Raw genomic sequence first — 17,403 nt, 5'->3', positions numbered from 1 at the left:
TTTCCAGGAGCTGCTGGTGAGAAGCGTCACCACAGCATGATGCTGCTGCTACCACCACCATGCTCTACAGCAGGGTGGTGTGCTTTTGGTGATGTGCAGCATTTGGTCTGGAAGGTGATACTACTATCAGGTGGTCTCCATTTCATACCTTCTGAGACGAGCAGCACCAATTGGCTGGACCTCTGGTGAATTGGGTCGGTCGCTTTAAAAGGGGGTGAACATTTTAGCACTTATTTTGTGTTACGCATTTTTATTTGTCATAATATTGTGGAAATCAGCTTTTACTTTGAAATTAAATGTGTCTTTGTGACAATTGTCAAAAATAATTTTTTAAAGCCATGATTGATCTGTAAAGAGTAAAACATCCAATGAGGTGAGCACTTTGTTAGCCACTGTATTCCACAGTAGAGACAAAATAAATACAAAGCAAAACATGTTAAGCAAAAAACAGTACAAAATTTATTAAAAACTCAGTTGTTGGCAAGTAATAAAACATCTACAGTAGCATAAAAAATTAACTGTGGGTTTATGACCTACAGTGCATATCTATTCCAATGTGAGCATCTACATTCTGTTCCCACACAGCTCATCAATATTTACATGCACATGTAACAATAAATGTTGGTGAAATATAAGCTAAAATAATATTTTGGTGTGCAAAAAAGTTACAATTTAAAGTTTAGTAGTATTTTAAGTTTTTTGTTTGTATTGTCTAAGCAGTGTATGCTGGTTTAAGAATACAACCATCTTCATAATTTCAGTTTGTGTCATTGCTTGGGGCTACCAGTTGGTCCCTTTTTGTGATGTTGCAAACATTTACAGGGACTTGCATGTTGGTTGTGCAGAGACGTATCAGGGTCAAATAATACAGTGCAAAAATCTTGAAACATCCCTTATCTTATTGGTCTTGGCTTTCAACACATCAGATTTTTAGTGTCCATCCATCCACTTTCTTTACACCCTTGTCCCTTAATGGGGTCGGGAGGGTTGCTGGTGCCGATCTCCAGCTAACGTTCTGGGCGAGAGGCAGGGTCAACCTGGACAGGTCGCCAGTCTGTTGCAAGGCAACACAGAGACACACAAACAACCATGCACACACACACACTCACACCTAGGGGCACTTGAAACACCAGGAGGAGTCCCACTTTAGATTTTTAGTGTCATTTCACTAAATGCAAATAGCAGCTTTGATTTGTTTATTGTTACCATGCACAAATTTTCAAAGGATATTTGACAATTATTTTGCAGTTTGATAGTTGAAAGACTAAAATGTAAAAATACCAAATTGCACGCAACAAAATAAATCTTAATTTGCACAAAATCTGAGGGGAAGGAGGGGATCAGAACCTTAGAGCCGAGGTACAATACTGAGCTTGATATCAATAAAGCATGCTGGTGTCTCTGGAATGATTTGGTGCCTAAGCTAATGTCAGATGCTGTGTCAAAATTTATAAATATGTGAATGCGGGAAGGAATTTTTCAGATTATGGTCTGTCAAAAATAATACTTATAACTACTTTAGACCAATTTCCAAAGCAGTAAAAACTTAAAACACAGAAAGAAAAAACAAACAAACATAATGTAGTCATTCACGGCTTGGTCTCTGTAGTGATTCAACCTCAAAATGATTAAATCAACATTAAATTATCTTGACAGATAAACTAAATAAAGGGCAGCCTGTCATCCAAAAGGAGACATTTGGATTGTCCTTCATGAACACTGGAGAAAGGTTCCTAAAGACTGACTAATGAAATAATAAGACAGCTTGATGAAGACAATGTAAAACAGAAAGATGGACACTGAAAATTATTGCAAACATTATGAGTACTTTTTACTTTTTAATGTTGGTATGTTTCAACAGATATTTCCTGGGAAACTTTAGAGGTTATTTGAAGATTTTTGCACAGAATTTTTTATTCCTGATACAAACTGTCAGCCTAGCTCTCTGATTTATTTACTATTCCTCTTCCTGACATCTCCATCGGTCTCACAACTGGCTCCATCTTCCAGTTCAGACATTGCCGGACCAGCTTTGCTGTTGTCCTCACCTCCCCTGTTGGTATGCAGAGAATGTGCAATCTGGTCACTGGGGCGTTTCCAAGACGCTCGAGTGGCAATCCAGAGAATAAGGGCCCCGAAAACCACCAGGAGGAGTCCCAAGACATTAACAAAGATTGCCTCTGGGGGAGAGTCTTTATACTTTGGGTTGGCCCTGTATGTTAGAGAAATAAATAATGTTACACTCATTTGTAGCAAATATTTACGTATAAACATCTGAATTGCTTAAATACTTACAGGCCAAAGATAAGTTTTTCTGTTATTCCCATGAGAGCAACTGCTATGATACTGGTGAAAAGAAAAAGACCACTGTAGACATGGATGGGCATACAAGCTGCTCTCCAGGCCACAGGTGTAACTGGTATCAGGTATAGGCCGACTCCGAGAACAAGCTGCCCATTCAAGAACAAGGGAAGAAAAAAAAAAAAGCTTATCAGATGCTTCAGTCATGCAACTTTTAATCCTCGTGTCTTCATGGGGAAGACATAAGCATGATAAAGCAACTTAAACACTGAAAAAAAAACAAAAAAAAAACTAAGTGTCGTAATCAATTTTGTTGGGTAGGCTGTGAATGAAAATAGGTCCATTTACCTGCAGACCGTACAGTATAACGGCCATCAGGCCCAGCCAGCTGTGCAAACTGTACATGTTGGGGATCTTGGCAGAGTTGTGAAAGTCAAAAACAGCCACCATGGCAATAACAGCGAAAATGAAGGCTGTCAAGTTCAAGCCTGCATGGATGAACTTCATCATGAGTTTGCTGCACTGCCAGGTCCAGGGAAGCCTGTAGACAATTATGGCTGCAAGAGAGGATCAGTGGCTCCATCAGTGCTTGAACCACATAGAGACTGCTGAGTCATTAAGACTTAGAAAAAATGCAACTTACTACACAATGTGAAATTGTTCTTCCTTCCTACTGCTGATCTACACTACCTTACAAAATTATTAATGCCCATTTAGGATTTTCTTTTTTTTTTCATTTTTATTTTGGATCATTAAAACCACAAACTTCAATATATTTTATTGGGATTTTATGTGATAGACAAACACAAAGAGGCACATTCCTGCAGGTATACTCTTAATCAATTACAGGTCTTTAACTGGGCCACATTCCAGCACATGAATATGCTTTCACCTAAACAATTGCATTGTAGCCTTAGTTGTATGTTTCAGGTTTTTGTCAAATCCTTTGCAGCTTTGAAGAAATTTTCTTCAAGGATTTTAGTAAATTTAACTCTATCCATTTTCACACAAACTCAAGCCAGCATTCTGTTCCTGCCCACACAGCATGATGCTGCCACTACCAGACTGACTTCACAATGAGGGCAGTGTGTTCAGCACAATGTGTAGTGTTAGTCCCCTGCATTTAAATATATAAGTTCAAACTGATCAGCTGTCCACTGAACTTTCTTCCACATGTTTGCTGTGTATTGTAGTAAACTTGCCACTTTTCCATAAAGGCTGAATTTGCTAAGTACACAACTATGAATTGAAAAGTGCTACGTGAGATGTTCACACCTTAAGATGTCTCTTTTTTTTTAAACTAGGTCAGCTTTGAACTTCTCAACTACTTTGTCCCAGACCTAACTGCAGAGTCCCTTTGTTTTCAGTAATATTTCTATTGGTGAAAAAACTGTGCATCAGTTTCCTCCCACTTCACAATTAGTGTATTTTGTGTTAAAATCCACCACTTAAAACCCCAAAAATAAAGTTTAGAGCGGAAGCACGACAAAGTATGAAAAGGTTAAATTGACATGGAGATTTTTTTCCTTTCAATTCATTGCCAACACCGCTCTCCCCTCCCACCCCAAGATTCTGGAGGATAAACAGTTCCCGTTCAACATGGTTTCTCCCCACTAACTTCCTCTCTGGGCGCCTAAACAGCCACATTCTGTTTTCAGACTTCTTGGAATGAGGGTAGTCATCCACCTCACCTGTGCCCTGCAGGAAAATGAAGCCTGTGACGACCAGCACCGGATGCCAGTTGAATTCAGCCAGTCCTCCGTTCCAGTCTAAGCCTTCCTTAAAGTGGAGAACCCACCTCAGCACGAATATTATGGCGACAAACCCGACAGCTCCGGCAGCGGAGAGAGCGAACAGGAACTGCTTCAAATTCTCCATCGCCATCAGTGAGCGAGAAAATCAGCGAGGAGGACGCGTCTGAACTGCAAGCAGCTGTTTTCAAGCATCCAAAAACTATTTCAAGCGGGCTGCTCTACAAGAAACGCGGTCACGTGACAGGGAGGCACGCAACTGTTTGGAGGAGCGACGTTTTGTAACTTGCGTACTTACAGAGGAGTCAGGACCCGTAAAAAGCAGCTATTTGTGCTGTGTCATCCTCTGACCTCAGCTGAACACTTAGCCGTTAAATGTTTTTGTCTCTGTAAGGCCGACCTCAGACACTGAGTCAAGTCTGAATGACACAACTTTCAAAAAAAGCCGATATAAGCTAGTATTATGAGGGGAGAGATGGCTCTCTGCCCAGAGCGTCATTTGATTTTATGAAAACTGTTGCATCAGTATCATTTAAAAAAATGTTTCAGTTGTTCATTGTAAATCAATGGGTAATGGCGCCAACAGCTGGCAAGTCATATATTTATTCAGTTCAATTAAAAATACAGCCAAAATTAATTAATTAAATTAATATAAATAATGTAATTATTGCTAAATTAAGTCAAATAATAGTATGCTTATTTATTGATCTAATTTTGGCTTAAATAGCTCTCCATATTTATTTATCTGAAAGGGAGATTAAAAGTTGCAGAAACTTAAACTTCACACGTTTCTTCAAATAGATGTAATAGATGATAATGGAAGTGGATCTAAAGAATCCTGTGACTGAGGACTTTGTTTTATCACCGTCAAGTGAAGAGAAACCTCTCAGTTATTTATTAAACTGTAACTTTGATCAACTTTTTAAAAAGTCAGCAAAATACTGTTTGAAATTGTTTGCACTTATGTTTGAATTAAAATTAAGCATTTCTAAATTTACTTTTAAAAATCTAAATGAAATGTGTAAGTCCACGAGAAAAAGCAAGAGAGAGAAACAGCTTTGAAAAGTATATAATTTTAATATTGTAAAAAAAACAATACAATTTTTGTAGTTGTTAGTGATTACAGAAATTTACAATAAAGAAAAAAGATATTCAGACAAAATAAACTATACAAGTATCCACAAGTTTACTACTACTTCCAACAACTTTACAACATTGGAAAAAATATCACAATATCATTTGGTCAATTTTGACATTTAGTGATGGTCCTGAGTTTATAAACATGGCAGCAGAACTGGCTGCCCTTTTGCTCAATGTGAACAATGGTGTCTCTGTCAAAGAACAGCTCATGTGGATAAGTCTGAAACAGAAGACAGAAACGCATTAACTCACACACCGCCTGATGTTTATTTCTTTACTTTGGAACCAACTACGTTCTCATTTTGCACCACTAACAGCCATTTTTCCCCAATCTACTGTCATGCGGTACCAAATAGTTAGTTTCTTTTGTTGAAGTATGGACATAATAGTAATAAAACTACTCAAACGTAGAACAATTTATATTGAGTATATATTATTTTTAAAGGTTTTATATGAACCTACTGACAACAAAAAGGCTGATTAATTAACACAAAATATGTCAAATTAATAAGCTGCTTTATATTACAAACCTCATCCCAAGGCTCATCCAGCTCAATCTTTCGCTGTAACCGCCCTGATTGGTTGTCATGCAGTTGGACATGAGCTCTGCCCTCCTCGCCCTCCCCATTAGTTACCGCTATGGCCAGAAGGTCGAGTTCATCCTCGTATTCCAGCAACCGAAAGGTCTGAAATATCAAAAGACTGCTCTGAGTTGAACAAATTTACACCTGCTCCAAATAAACTATGCATATTGTCAATATGTTTGAGCCAAGAACAGAAAGTTACCAATGACGTATACAAAAAATCTATAAGTATCTGATCTGTTGTAGGAGCCATACAGTACACATTTTTATAGACGGAGCCTCCTAACACATTTTCCATAACATCATGTTTTAATTTACATTTTTGTTATGAGGAACCTCTAAATTCTTAATATTTCAAAATAAAATTCTGCAATACATTTTACGAGACGTAAAGCTGTGACCACAGACCAGGTCTAATCCACATCCAAGTACAGATTTATCATGTGATGCTTTGGAACAAATAAAGCTCGTATGACTGGTAACCTTTTTGGTTCAGACAGCTAATGGTGTTAGACAACCGTACGTTTAATTTAGAGATGATCCTTCATCAACTTGTAAGTGTTTTCAGAGGATGTTCACTCTTCTCTAAACAGATTTTGTGCAGATGGGATTGATTCAGAGTAAAATATCTGCCTGCTAAATCTGCTGTCTGTTATATATTTCTAGATTCATGGCAACAGCATTAAGCTGCATAAGCAGATTTAAACGAGAACAATTGCAAAAACATGTATGTTTTTTTGTTTTCACATAAATTAAACGAAGGGTCTCAAGGGCAGTTATATCAAGAGTACAAGTACTATGTCTGTGCGATTTTGTTTATATTAAGGCTCAGAACAGTCTAGTGGTACCTCCTGCGTTGGATCATCGTCCAGTTGTTGAAATCTCGATCTCACCGCCCGGCCTGAAGACGTGACGGTGACACGGGGGGGCGGCTGCAGAACATTAACACCAGGAACGCTCAAGACCATGAGTATTAATAAAACATCTCATATACAGTAAAGATGTTAAATGTTACACCTACGTTGCTTCGATGTGTTGTCAGAGAGTAATCCTCTAGCACCTCTGATGGCAAAGGACTGTTTAGTTCACCAATAATTTTCAGCACACTTCAAAAAAAGGAAAGACATACTTGATCACACAGTATGTGTAAGAGACACAGGAGATAACAATGCTGTTTTATAATACCATTTATATTGTTAACCTTGACCAGATCACTCACTTTATAGTGTTAGGTCCAATGTGGATGACTCTCCCTGAACCGGCCGGATGAAAGAAGATGACGTCACTCTCAAGAGAACAGCAGTTCATGTTCTGGATTCCATTTTTTGCCTGATATCACAAAGATGTATAGTTAAAGGCATGGTGCAAACCCAGCTCAGAGCTGGGCAAAACTCAACCAACACAGCATCAACATCTTGCACGTTTAAATTGGACAATGCGTGTCATGCTGTGACTTTTTTCTCTATCAACAATATTTTGCTACCATCAGTCGCTTGCAAAACTAATTCACACCTCTTGAACTTAGTCATATTTTGTCGTGCTACAGCGGCAAACATTAATATAATTTGTTTGCATTTTATGTGAAAAACCAACACGGAGTAGTGAAAAAATGCTTCATGAAAGAAAAATTACAGTTTCATAAATTGTCTAAAAACTGAAAAGTGTGTTGTGCATTTGCATTCAGTCCACTGTAATCTGATATTCCTGAATAAAATTCAGGCCAATCATTTGCCTTCAGACGTCACCTAATTAGTAAATACTATCCACCCGTGTTTCTCTCAATATAAATCCAGATGTTCTTTGAGAACATCAGAAATTAAACATCATCATGAAAAACAAGGAAAGCAACAGACAAGTCTGAGAGGAGGTTGCAAAGTTCAAGGCAGAATTAAGTTACTAAATACTCTGAAGTGTTAAACGTCTCACAGAGCTCTGTTCAATTCATCAACAGATGAGTATTGGAAGCATTCATAAGAATGAATGGGTTGCATTTGATGTTGCCATTGCAATACTTAGCCAGTATTTTTATATTGCAAGATTTTCAAATATTATGTCTAGTCAAAGTCTAATGATACACCATTCAAAGCTAACTAATTTGTACTTCAAAGAGCACTAATCAGTTCCATGATTATAATTTGTCCCAAATACTCATGAACAAATCATTAGCTCATCAGCCAAAACACAGACGTTGTCCTGCAAAGATGAAGAAAACTCTCTAAATTTACCAAAGTGCTGTCCTTGAGTGAACAGATGTAGTGAGTCCCTCTGTGTTTCTTGTGTGGTGGAGTGTAAATGCAGTGCCAAGGGAAGGCGCCGATCTGGATACCATTGTGAGAGAATGCCTCAAAAAGAAGTGGTGGCGGTTCTGTGAAATAAAAACACTGGTGTTTAAGTTAAGAAAATGTTCTGAATATTTGCTATGGCAATGAGGACTGAAGTTTATAAAGGCTGAATAGAGGGAGAACTAAATGAAGGAATGCCACAGGGTCAAAGTGCCTCACCAGTGATCTGGATGTTAACCGGGATACCAAATGGAACGTCCCCGACGGTTCTGTGTCCCAGCAGGGGACTCTGCTGTCCCAATGTCAACTCTTCTGTTAGACACTAACAACAAAGACAGTTATTTTTCATCTAAGATATTCTATAAATACATTTCACAGATAGCATGTTAATGGAGATATGGAGATCGTTCCAGCTCAACACATACATACACTTTTGACAATGTGTTCAAGGCTGTACAGCTTCACTGACTTGTTACTGTAAGACACAGCAAGGACACCCTGGGACAGAATCACATCTGTAACACCCCTTCCAAATCCCTGAAATAAAATTATTTCCATTTTATAACATAAATCCTAAAATCAGGTACATCTATATGATTAAATGAACTATACCTTTTTATTTATCTCCAAAATCCCCACAATTTGCAAGGGGAAAACACGAAAAATGGCCATGTGCAGGTATATCCCATTCTGCGATATACCTGCCTGCGGGAGAAAAAACAAAAAAACTACATAGATCTTTGTCAAATATGTTATTAAAAGGAAACAAAAATGTTTAATTGTTAAAGCAGACTCCTTTACCACATAAAAACTATTGTTTCTTGATTTCTTGATTAATTTATTTCAGAATAACAACTCAAGGATGCTTAAATGCTCATTATATTAGGCATATAGGCTTTCAATGTCTCTGTAAAAGTGCAACATATTTCAAGTTAGCTTAAAATAATAGAATTTTACCTGTCTCGACAAGGGTGTTTCTTTGTTCTGAACAGATTTAATGTAAAATGTTTCTTGTGAAACATTCCAGGCAAGATATCTACAAAACAGAAATGCAAGGTTTCAAATACACCTTTATAAAATAAAATTAATTATAACCCATCAAAGGACACAGAGCTGAGTGTTAAATATACCTGTACTTGTATTTAGGAGAGAGATAAATTCTCTGCAGTTCTTTTCCCGTTTCAGCTGAAATGCGGCAGAGCCAGTTATCTGCTGTCAGAGCTAAGAGGCAGGGTTTATGTTCAGAGGGAGAGGATAAAGTTTTGTCCTGAAACAAACAAAAAAAAATCAACAAAATCAGGATATACTTTATTGATTAAATATAATTCTAAAGTTGACTTGTAAATTGTTGTAATAGAAGGTAGTTTATCTTTGCAAAATCAGCTACATGTCACAAATGAAGGACACAAATATGTCTAAATTTTACTCACAAGAGGGCTCTGACAAAGCAGAGCATCTTCAATCTTCTGCTGTTTGGACTTCTTTGGGAATTTGTATAAATTCTGGGGCTGATCGTGGACACTAAAATCAGAAGATTTAAGTTACATACTAATATAACGTAAGTAATAGTCAAGCAGACAAGTGAGCTTTAATCTTTCTGAGGAGAAATCTAAGCGTAAAAATACAGTCTCTGGCAAAAAGCCTTACAAATAAAATTTAAATGGAGTGTCTGAACTCTGAAGCTTAAATTATTTCTAGCAAAGTGTTGTTGATAGCCCCAAACAATGGAAAGAAATTGTCTATTTGCCATCTCCACATGTGACCAATTGACACATTTATCCTATTTATCCTATAGTAACTGCTGGTATATGCTTTACTTTACAACAGTAATTAATTTTGCTAGCTAAAACTGCACTCAAGTATGGTATATCTTTGACTGTAAAAGACTGTCCATATTTAAATTCAGATTCTCTGACATGTTTTTGAGACACAGTTATCAAATTGCTGAAGTCTGAACATTGAATTTAATAAATTAGATTATTCTGTAAATAATACAAGTGAATAATCCGTACTCACCAACTGTAGCAGTTCTGGTAATTATCACAGTAGACTCTACCACTCTCATACATTATTGCAGTTTTTGAAGTCTTGCTCCAAACCTTAATGAAGCTCCTGTTTTCCTACAGTGAGGCAACAATTACGTATAGTAAAACATGTATTGAAAGCAGGAATTGATACAATTTTAAAGTGCTGCTTTATGTTACATGAAGAGTGATGCTTCTGAGGATGTTCAAGCAGAATCTGTGTAAAGTCCCAGTATCCCAGATCCCTCTGCTCCTTTGGTTCAGCAGATCAGCGGTGTTAAAAGTCATCTTTCTGCGGGGTGGCGCCATCTGCAGGCGGAGCTTCTCAACAAACTAAAGCCTCCAAAGGTTCTTTCAAACGGCACACGACATCCAGAGCCACCAGGTAAGGATGGGGATGTTCTCCAACTGGAAGAGCTATTTACCACATCTTATCTTTCCCAGATCGCAGTAGTTCTCAGCGTAAGTAAGTTAGCAAGGAAGCCATCAGAAATAGCTTTTATTTTAGCTAAAAACCTCGATTATAGATATTTTGCAAAAAGCGATTTGTATATCTATAGTATATCTGCAGAGTCTGAGGGACCTGGTAATCGGGTTAATCTGAGGAAATTAATGTCGCTTTTCGGTTGGTGCTGAAGTTAGCTGGCCGTTAGCCTGTTCAGCTGCATGTTTGCCAAGCGTCTTCTTCTACGGACAAAATAAGAAAACATTTCCGAGTGAAACCACAGCGCCGACATTCGTTAGCTTTAGTTTGTCGATGTAGTAGTATTAGATCCACTTATTTCCTGTAGTAAACGTGTTAAAGTATAGCCAAAATACAAACAAGTCAGACACTCTTGTGAACTTTCAAATCACCACAAAAGTTATTTTCCATTTACATTCTGCTCATTTTGTAATATATTGATTTTTGTTTTGATTACCTTGTTTTCATGTTTTGCTCAGTATTTTGTTTCCTTTAGGGCGCTTACATCACTTCGTCCATTTATTATATGCATTAATTAGGGTTTCTTTTTTACTTTTGAGAATAATCATGATACAGTTTATAATCTGTCATTCTTTTCAATGCAAACTGAAATTTTTTTTAATATTAATTACGGATAAGAAGTCATGAGATTAATTTACAATTCCTGAAATATCATGGATTATAGTTTTACAAGTAAAAAATTGCATTTTCACAAATAGCAAAATATTAATATACATATCGTTACAGATCCACAATATTTAACACTGGCCTTGAGGTGCTTTTACACATACTTATCCATTTTTTCCCCCCACAAACCTACCTGGAGTGTTTGTAGCTGAAAATCTCAATCTTAGTCTGTTTAAAAAGTAAAGTATGAATAAAAAAATTGCTTCTGTGATGTTTATTTTAAAGGAAATGTGCCTACATGTGTGGCAGCTGAGCTTTTGTGAAAAAAAAATTATTTAAGGTGGAATTCTATTATTTTTCTTAACTGTATAATACTAACTGCTCAGATTAAAGGTTGAATTTTTCAGTGTGAGGCCTATGTATGCTGGCCTTATTTTAAAAATGTGTGTTGTTATTAATAATTACTTTGTTGTTTCAGTCTCTAACTATAGAATAAATGTCATAATTGAACTCCCTGACCTTTTGCAGAGTAAATGCATAAACAATGGAGCTGCTCTGTGGTCAAACAAGCTTCTGCTTTCATCCGGTTTTACATGAGATTAAAGAGCACTAAGGCAAGACCTACGGCTCCTTTGGGTTCACGAATTCTGACAAACCCCGATGACATCTTTAAACACAACATGTGGTCAGTATCCATCTGTTTTTACCTTCCTAAAGCCTCTTGTCTATCTTTATGAATCAAACACTAAAATAGGAAAATCTAGTATATCCTGCACTTAAATCAAGACAACAGTTCTTTTAGTTTTTTAATGTTTTCACTATTAGGGACCATGTGCAGTGGACAAAGGAGGACCAAGAAGCTGCTCGGCAGAAGGCAGAAGAAAATTCAAGTATACGACTTCCATTAACAGAGCAAGGTAACGTACAAGTTGCCACATGATAATTTACCTCATCACATTACTATTTACGTAATGTGGGAAAAAAAAGTTAAACATTAGTCCAATTTCCTTCCTTCAGGTAAATTTAGCACAGACGCTTGCCAGTACTGGGACCAGTTTTACGAGGCGCACCAGGATAAATTCTTCAAAGATCGCAGGTGGCTGTTTTTAGAGTTCCCAGAATTACTTCCTTCATCTGCAGAAGAAAAGAGGACAAACGCATGCCGCAGTCATCAGGTAGCAGCAGAGCCAGCTAGCAGTAGCTCCCGCACTAATGGGGAAACGGGACACTGTCAGCACAATGATCCCATTCAGCGCCGCCAAAAACAGATACCTTTTTATTTGCAGGAAGCAGCAGCAGAACCAAATAAAACCATCAGACAAATCTCTCCTTTTCCTGGACAGCATGCGTCTTTCAGGATTTTGGAGGTTTTAAAAATGTTCACTTTCTTCATGTTTATGCTTATCCCTTTCCTTCGTTTTAGATGTTTAGAGTGTTGTTTAACTGCTTTAACTTGGCCTGTCACTTCATCTCTTCTCAGGTTGGATGTGGAGTTGGTAACAGTGTATTTCCCATTGTTAATACCATAAAGTAGGTCATATATTTAACTGTTTTACACATAATTACTTGTATAAAGATTTATATGTTTGATATTTGATCACTGTAATGTTTTATCTGCAGATGTACTGATTGGGTTCATGTTTTCTTTCTTCTTTTAACATGCAAAATGTTGTTTGTGTAAACTTATCAAACTTTCACCATGAAAGAGAACAGATTCACCGCATGTTCCATGACTGAGGTAGAACCATTAGGTCCAATGTTAAAAGAAGTTATAATGATATAATTTACATTCATGAATCAAATCATATGTTCGTCAAGTTTATCTGATTTTAATTAAACTCGAAACAAAATGCATCAAAAGAATGAGCTGTTTGCTGATGAGTTTCCTGGCAGAAAAAGTGGAAGTCTTCAGTTTGAATATTTTATAAAAAAAAGGGGAAAAAATCTGTGCTGATCAGTGGTTACTTGGCCAATTTTGATGTTTGGATGGTTCACCAGTTTTATTTTGACATTAACAAGGTAACTCCTGAAACTTTCAAGGTCTATGTTTTTGTTGAAGTGATGAAGGAGTCTTGATTCAAAGGAACAAAGTTATCCAAAGCTGCAGTACATATCCACTTATGGTTATTTGATATTTTCAGAGCTGGTTCTTTTGTTTCTCAGGAACACAGACTCCTTTTTATACTGCTGTGACTTCTCCCCTCGTGCCATTCAGCTGGTTAAGGTAAAAATTATTAGTGTAAAACAACCAAGTAATAATATTAACCTGATGTTGAATCCTAAATGAACAGACAATTATGCATTTCTACTTCATCATTAAAACTTGAGGGAGATGTTTATATCAACCAAGATTAACTTACCGGTATGTTTCAAAGAGTCTTGTAATACTGAATTTGTTGAACAACAGGACTTCAAAAGTATTCATATTATGTGAACATATTTGACACATTGGAGCTACAAATTTCAATGCATTTCTATACCTAGTCAATGATTTGTTTTGTATCATATTAAGAAGTCTCTATGAGAACTGAAGACAAGAAGGCATGAAAAACACCACCCCCAGAGCCTTCAAGGTTTGAAGATGGTTTGCATGGAATAATGCAACCAAATCACACCTGAGCCATACACAAGAATAACTTTCTTTTTTTTTCTTTTTACTCATAACTCAATTTGTTGATTACTTTGCATTGATTTATTTGTATTTGAAGATTATTTGGGTTGTTGCAGGCATATTTAATCTTAGAAAAACATTGATTTGTTGAAAACTTATTTTACACACTGTATGCCAATGAAAATCTCCCACATTAATTTGGGAACAGAGACAATTTAATGAATGTGACCCAGTTTATTTCCCTCTAATAGGACCATCCGGACTACGATGATTCTGTGTGTCGTGCCTTTGTCCACGACATTTGTGAGGAGGTGGGCTCTTTTCCTTTCCCTCCTCAGAGCCTGGATGTCATCCTAGCAGTCTTTGTGCTCTCCTCCATCCATCCTCAGCGGTAGGTGAAGATTAAAGTATAAAGAAGAGTTATTTATCAGTGACCTGCTCATTATCCTTTCACAACCCTCCAACCCACCTTCATGTCCAGTTAAAGTCCAGACCTAAATGCAAATGAGAATCTGTAGGAAGACTTTAAAATGTATGTTCTCAGATGCTTCATTCTCTCCGATTTGACTTATCTTGACCTGTTTTACAAAGAAGAATAGAATATTTCAGTCTGGTAGAAAAATACCCGAAAACACTTGCAGTTATAACTGCAGCAAAAGGTGGTCTACATACTATGGTCTACAAATACAGACAATACTTTTGAGACTTAATTGGAAAATATTTTTCATGCTATGTATTTTTTATTCCACTTCAAAATTATGCCAACTTTGTGTTAGACCATCACCTAAAGTTGTAAGAAAATACAGTATAAGTACTGTCTTGGATACAAATACAAGTGACACAAATCAGATTTATTTGTTGAATCAAACCCCTGCATATTGTTTTCCTTCAACTTCTGGATTCTGCTGTACTTGGTGTGATTCTGCCATATAAAATCTACCATAATAAAATACTATTTTATGGTTGTGATTTGACAAAATGTGAGGAGGAGTACAATTTAAGAGCTGTGCAGCAGCTGTTTCTGAACAGAAGTATATTTAAATGTTTTCATTGCTTGGTTGCTGCTTGATGGTTCACACTTGCATTGACTTTTATTTGCTGTTCACTTACAAATCAACAGTATTTGATTATTTGTTTTCTGTTTCTTTACAGAGTGCAGAGAGTTGTGAACCAACTTTCAACATATTTGAAGCATGGAGGAGTTTTCCTCTTCCGTGATTATGGGAGATATGACCTTTCACAGCTAAGGTTTAAGAAGGGTGAGGCTCCTCATTGACAATAAAACAAAATATTTATTCAGATTTGAATGCCAGGATTATTACACATTATGTATTTTTTTAAAATCCAGGATTTTCCTGACTTAATTTCCTGATTTCTCATTTAATGTTCTTCTTAAAAAAAGAAAAATATACAAGTTCACCATGAAATTGCCAATTTTCCTATAGTTAGTTTTAAGGAAGGTGAGTGAATGAATTAGTGAGTTAATTAATTAATTAATTAATGATGAGAGACACCAGCAAGGAAGGAAAGGAGGAAAAACGCAAGGCAAGGGGAAAAGGAGAAACAAAAGAAGTATGAAAGGACAAGGTGGCAAAGAATAGGAGAGAGGAAAGAAGTATACGAGGAAGTAAGAAAGAAGAATAGACACAACACTAGAGTAATAGGCTAGGACAGGTTTTTAAATGTATTTATTATTTTTATCCATACCTTGAAAATACTGAAATAAATTTTTATACTTTTGCAGATTTTCTAGACTGTGTAGGAACCCTAGAAGTATATTTTTCCAAATACATATGCATTCCTGTAATTATTTTTTTATTTTTTTCTAATATTTAGGTCGATGCTTATCAGACAATTTCTACACACGTGGAGATGGAACCTGCGTTTACTTTTTTACTAAAGGTATTGGTAATGACCTAAAGATGTACGCTTCACTTCATGCATAATACAGTACAGTGATGGTGACGGTGTCCAGGATTTATGACACCGAGCTCAGCTTGATGTTTACTGAACCAAGCAGTTGTGTACTTTTTGCCCTGGTGAATAATGTAAATCCATTCCAATATTTTCTGACTTTATATATTTTTTTTAATTTATCAGACAAAAAAATCTTATTTTACACACACACACAAAAAAAATCAAAATTTTTCTCCAGTTTAGAGAGAATTTGAAAACTGTATTTAAGAAAATCTGAATTATAATTGCACATTATTTCTGGATGACTATTAAATTAGAATTTGGAAATGATTTTTGTAAAAAAGAAAAGAAAGCTCTGGTCACTGATTATGCTTTATGCAACATTTACAGAAGAGGTCCATGATTTATTTTCCAAAGCTGGACTTGAAGAAATTCAGAATCTTGAAGACAAACGACTACAAGTGAACCGTGGAAAGAAAGTCTCAATGCGTCGGGTGTGGATGCAGAGCAAGTACAGGAAACCACCTGTACCATTGCCGTCCTAGAAGCCCCAATAGCACAGCTGTGCATTTGTGTGTTTTTTATATGGGTTTTGTACTATTTAAATCTCTATTCGGTTATAAAATGTTTTAATTTTTTAATGTAAATTTTCAGCTGCAGCAAAATAAGTAAAATAAACAAATTAAACATACTGTTGTCTTTTCATCTTACTGTATTAATAGCACGGCTCTTGTAAGACAGCTTAGTTAGAGTGATTGGATTTATGTCCACCTAATATACATTACAAGAGTGGTTAGAAAATTTAGGTTTAAGTAACCTAATCAGATTGGAACAACTGACTGATTTTACTGTCGGCCTACTATTTAACCTTGTTAAATTTTGCTCTTTAATAATAATAATAATAATAGTGTTATGCATTCATGCCCACACTACAATCACAATCTCCAATGTGTTTTATTATGCATTTTTGTGATAGTATAACAGAAAACTGAGCATAATTGTGAAGTGGAATGAAGAAAATGCATGGTTTGAAAAGTATTTTCCAAATTAAAATTTTTGGATGTAGAAGCACCTTTTGCTGCACATGCAGCTGCAATTCTTTTAGGATTTATCTGTATCGCTTCCACATCTAGTAACTGAAGCTGTTGCCCATTCTTTGCAAAATAGCTCAAGTTCTGTCAGATTTATTGGAAAGCATTTGTGAATAGTACTTTCCAAATCTGGCTATGGACTTGTTCTGGACTTTGTGCCATTCTAATGAATATGCTTTGTTCTGACCGTGCTGTCTTAGCTCTTACTGCAGATAGAGTTCACATTGACAGATCTGTCGACAGATTCTCCTAGCTAAGTTGTGGATCTCCTCCAGAGTTAACTATCCTCTTGGCTGCTTCTCTGATTAATGCCTTTTATGTCTTCCCTGTCAGGTTAGTTGTGTACTGCTTTTTTCATGTTTTGGCGATAAAACTGCGCCATATTATGTCTAAAGCTTGTGATATTGCTTTAAAATGTAGCAATATTTAAAACTTCTCCATAACTTTATCCTTGACCTGTTGGTATTTAGTTGCAGTATTAGTTTTAGTGTGTAAGAGTAAACATGGCTAAGCACAAATTTATGAAACATGTTTTAGATTTTCATTTATTAGAAAAAGTAAACTCATGATTCATTTTAGAAATATGCACAAATACATAATAAAATGCATTGA

At 36.3% G+C, this 17,403-nt stretch overlaps 3 protein-coding genes across 5 annotated transcripts; 1 reads left to right on the top strand and 2 right to left on the bottom strand.

Annotated features, from left to right (window-relative positions):
- Positions 1-436: 436 nt before the first annotated feature.
- cybrd1 (cytochrome b reductase 1) lies at positions 437-4,603 on the bottom strand. Its single transcript, XM_008399468.2, has 4 exons — positions 3,993-4,603; positions 2,650-2,858; positions 2,296-2,450; positions 437-2,212 (listed from the first exon to the last, which is right to left on the bottom strand). Exons 1-4 carry the CDS (start codon positions 4,183-4,185, stop codon positions 1,951-1,953), a joined length of 819 nt encoding a protein of 272 aa, XP_008397690.1. The 5' UTR covers positions 4,186-4,603; the 3' UTR covers positions 437-1,950.
- A 506-nt stretch (positions 4,604-5,109) lies between these two features.
- On the bottom strand, positions 5,110-10,408 carry dcaf17 (ddb1 and cul4 associated factor 17). The gene is made up of 14 exons (XM_008399507.3): positions 10,263-10,408; positions 10,075-10,178; positions 9,489-9,579; positions 9,189-9,325; positions 9,016-9,094; positions 8,671-8,763; positions 8,488-8,595; positions 8,278-8,380; positions 8,002-8,141; positions 6,996-7,105; positions 6,798-6,882; positions 6,625-6,708; positions 5,723-5,878; positions 5,110-5,412 (listed from the first exon to the last, which is right to left on the bottom strand). Exons 1-14 carry the CDS (start codon positions 10,389-10,391, stop codon positions 5,296-5,298), a joined length of 1,536 nt encoding a protein of 511 aa, XP_008397729.1. The 5' UTR covers positions 10,392-10,408; the 3' UTR covers positions 5,110-5,295.
- mettl8 (methyltransferase 8, methylcytidine) lies at positions 10,368-16,391 on the top strand. Of its 3 annotated transcripts, XM_008399495.3 has the most exons (11): positions 10,369-10,467; positions 11,701-11,857; positions 11,998-12,089; positions 12,190-12,347; positions 12,459-12,539; positions 12,653-12,702; positions 13,336-13,396; positions 14,035-14,174; positions 14,936-15,042; positions 15,620-15,685; positions 16,091-16,391. In XM_008399495.3, the coding sequence occupies exons 2-11, from the start codon at positions 11,706-11,708 to the stop codon at positions 16,243-16,245; spliced, it is 1,062 nt and encodes a 353-aa protein (XP_008397717.1). In that variant the 5' UTR covers positions 10,369-10,467; positions 11,701-11,705; the 3' UTR covers positions 16,246-16,391. The 3 variants fall into 3 exon arrangements, with proteins under 3 accessions (XP_008397703.1, XP_008397717.1, XP_008397710.1); XM_008399481.3 differs by having other exon boundaries at positions 10,368-10,467; positions 12,190-12,539; XM_008399488.3 differs by having other exon boundaries at positions 10,424-10,544; positions 12,190-12,539.
- Positions 16,392-17,403: the final 1,012 nt, after the last annotated feature.

The sequence above is a fragment of the Poecilia reticulata genome, chromosome 2, assembly GCF_904066995.2.
Source record: "Poecilia reticulata chromosome 2, P_reticulata-male-v2, whole genome shotgun sequence".
Classification (NCBI taxonomy): Eukaryota; Metazoa; Chordata; class Actinopteri; order Cyprinodontiformes; family Poeciliidae; genus Poecilia; species Poecilia reticulata.
This window is presented reverse-complemented; position numbering and strand designations above follow the sequence as displayed.

What these genes read in the sequence shown, in the direction of transcription:
- cybrd1 (XM_008399468.2), bottom strand. Translation starts at nt 4,185, where the DNA reads ATGGCGATGGAGAATTTGAAGCAGTTCCTGTTCGCTCTCTCCGCTGCC. An exon ending in TTATACTGTACGGTCTGCAG is followed by an intron (nt 2,451 to 2,649) that starts GTAAATGGACCT and finishes TTGAATGGGCAG; the next exon opens with CTTGTTCTCGGAGTCGGCCT. An exon ending in GAAAAACTTATCTTTGGCCT is followed by an intron (nt 2,213 to 2,295) that starts GTAAGTATTTAA and finishes TCTAACATACAG; the next exon opens with GGCCAACCCAAAGTATAAAG.
- dcaf17 (XM_008399507.3), bottom strand. Translation starts at nt 10,391, where the DNA reads ATGGCGCCACCCCGCAGAAAGATGACTTTTAACACCGCTGATCTGCTG. An exon ending in TCTCCTAAATACAAGTACAG is followed by an intron (nt 9,095 to 9,188) that starts GTATATTTAACA and finishes TCTGTTTTGTAG; the next exon opens with ATATCTTGCCTGGAATGTTT. An exon ending in TTGAACACATTGTCAAAAGT is followed by an intron (nt 8,381 to 8,487) that starts GTATGTATGTGT and finishes CTTTGTTGTTAG; the next exon opens with TGTCTAACAGAAGAGTTGAC.
- mettl8 (XM_008399481.3), top strand. Translation starts at nt 11,706, where the DNA reads ATGCATAAACAATGGAGCTGCTCTGTGGTCAAACAAGCTTCTGCTTTC. An exon ending in GTGCCATTCAGCTGGTTAAG is followed by an intron (nt 13,397 to 14,034) that starts GTAAAAATTATT and finishes TCCCTCTAATAG; the next exon opens with GACCATCCGGACTACGATGA. An exon ending in CGTTTACTTTTTTACTAAAG is followed by an intron (nt 15,686 to 16,090) that starts GTATTGGTAATG and finishes CAACATTTACAG; the next exon opens with AAGAGGTCCATGATTTATTT.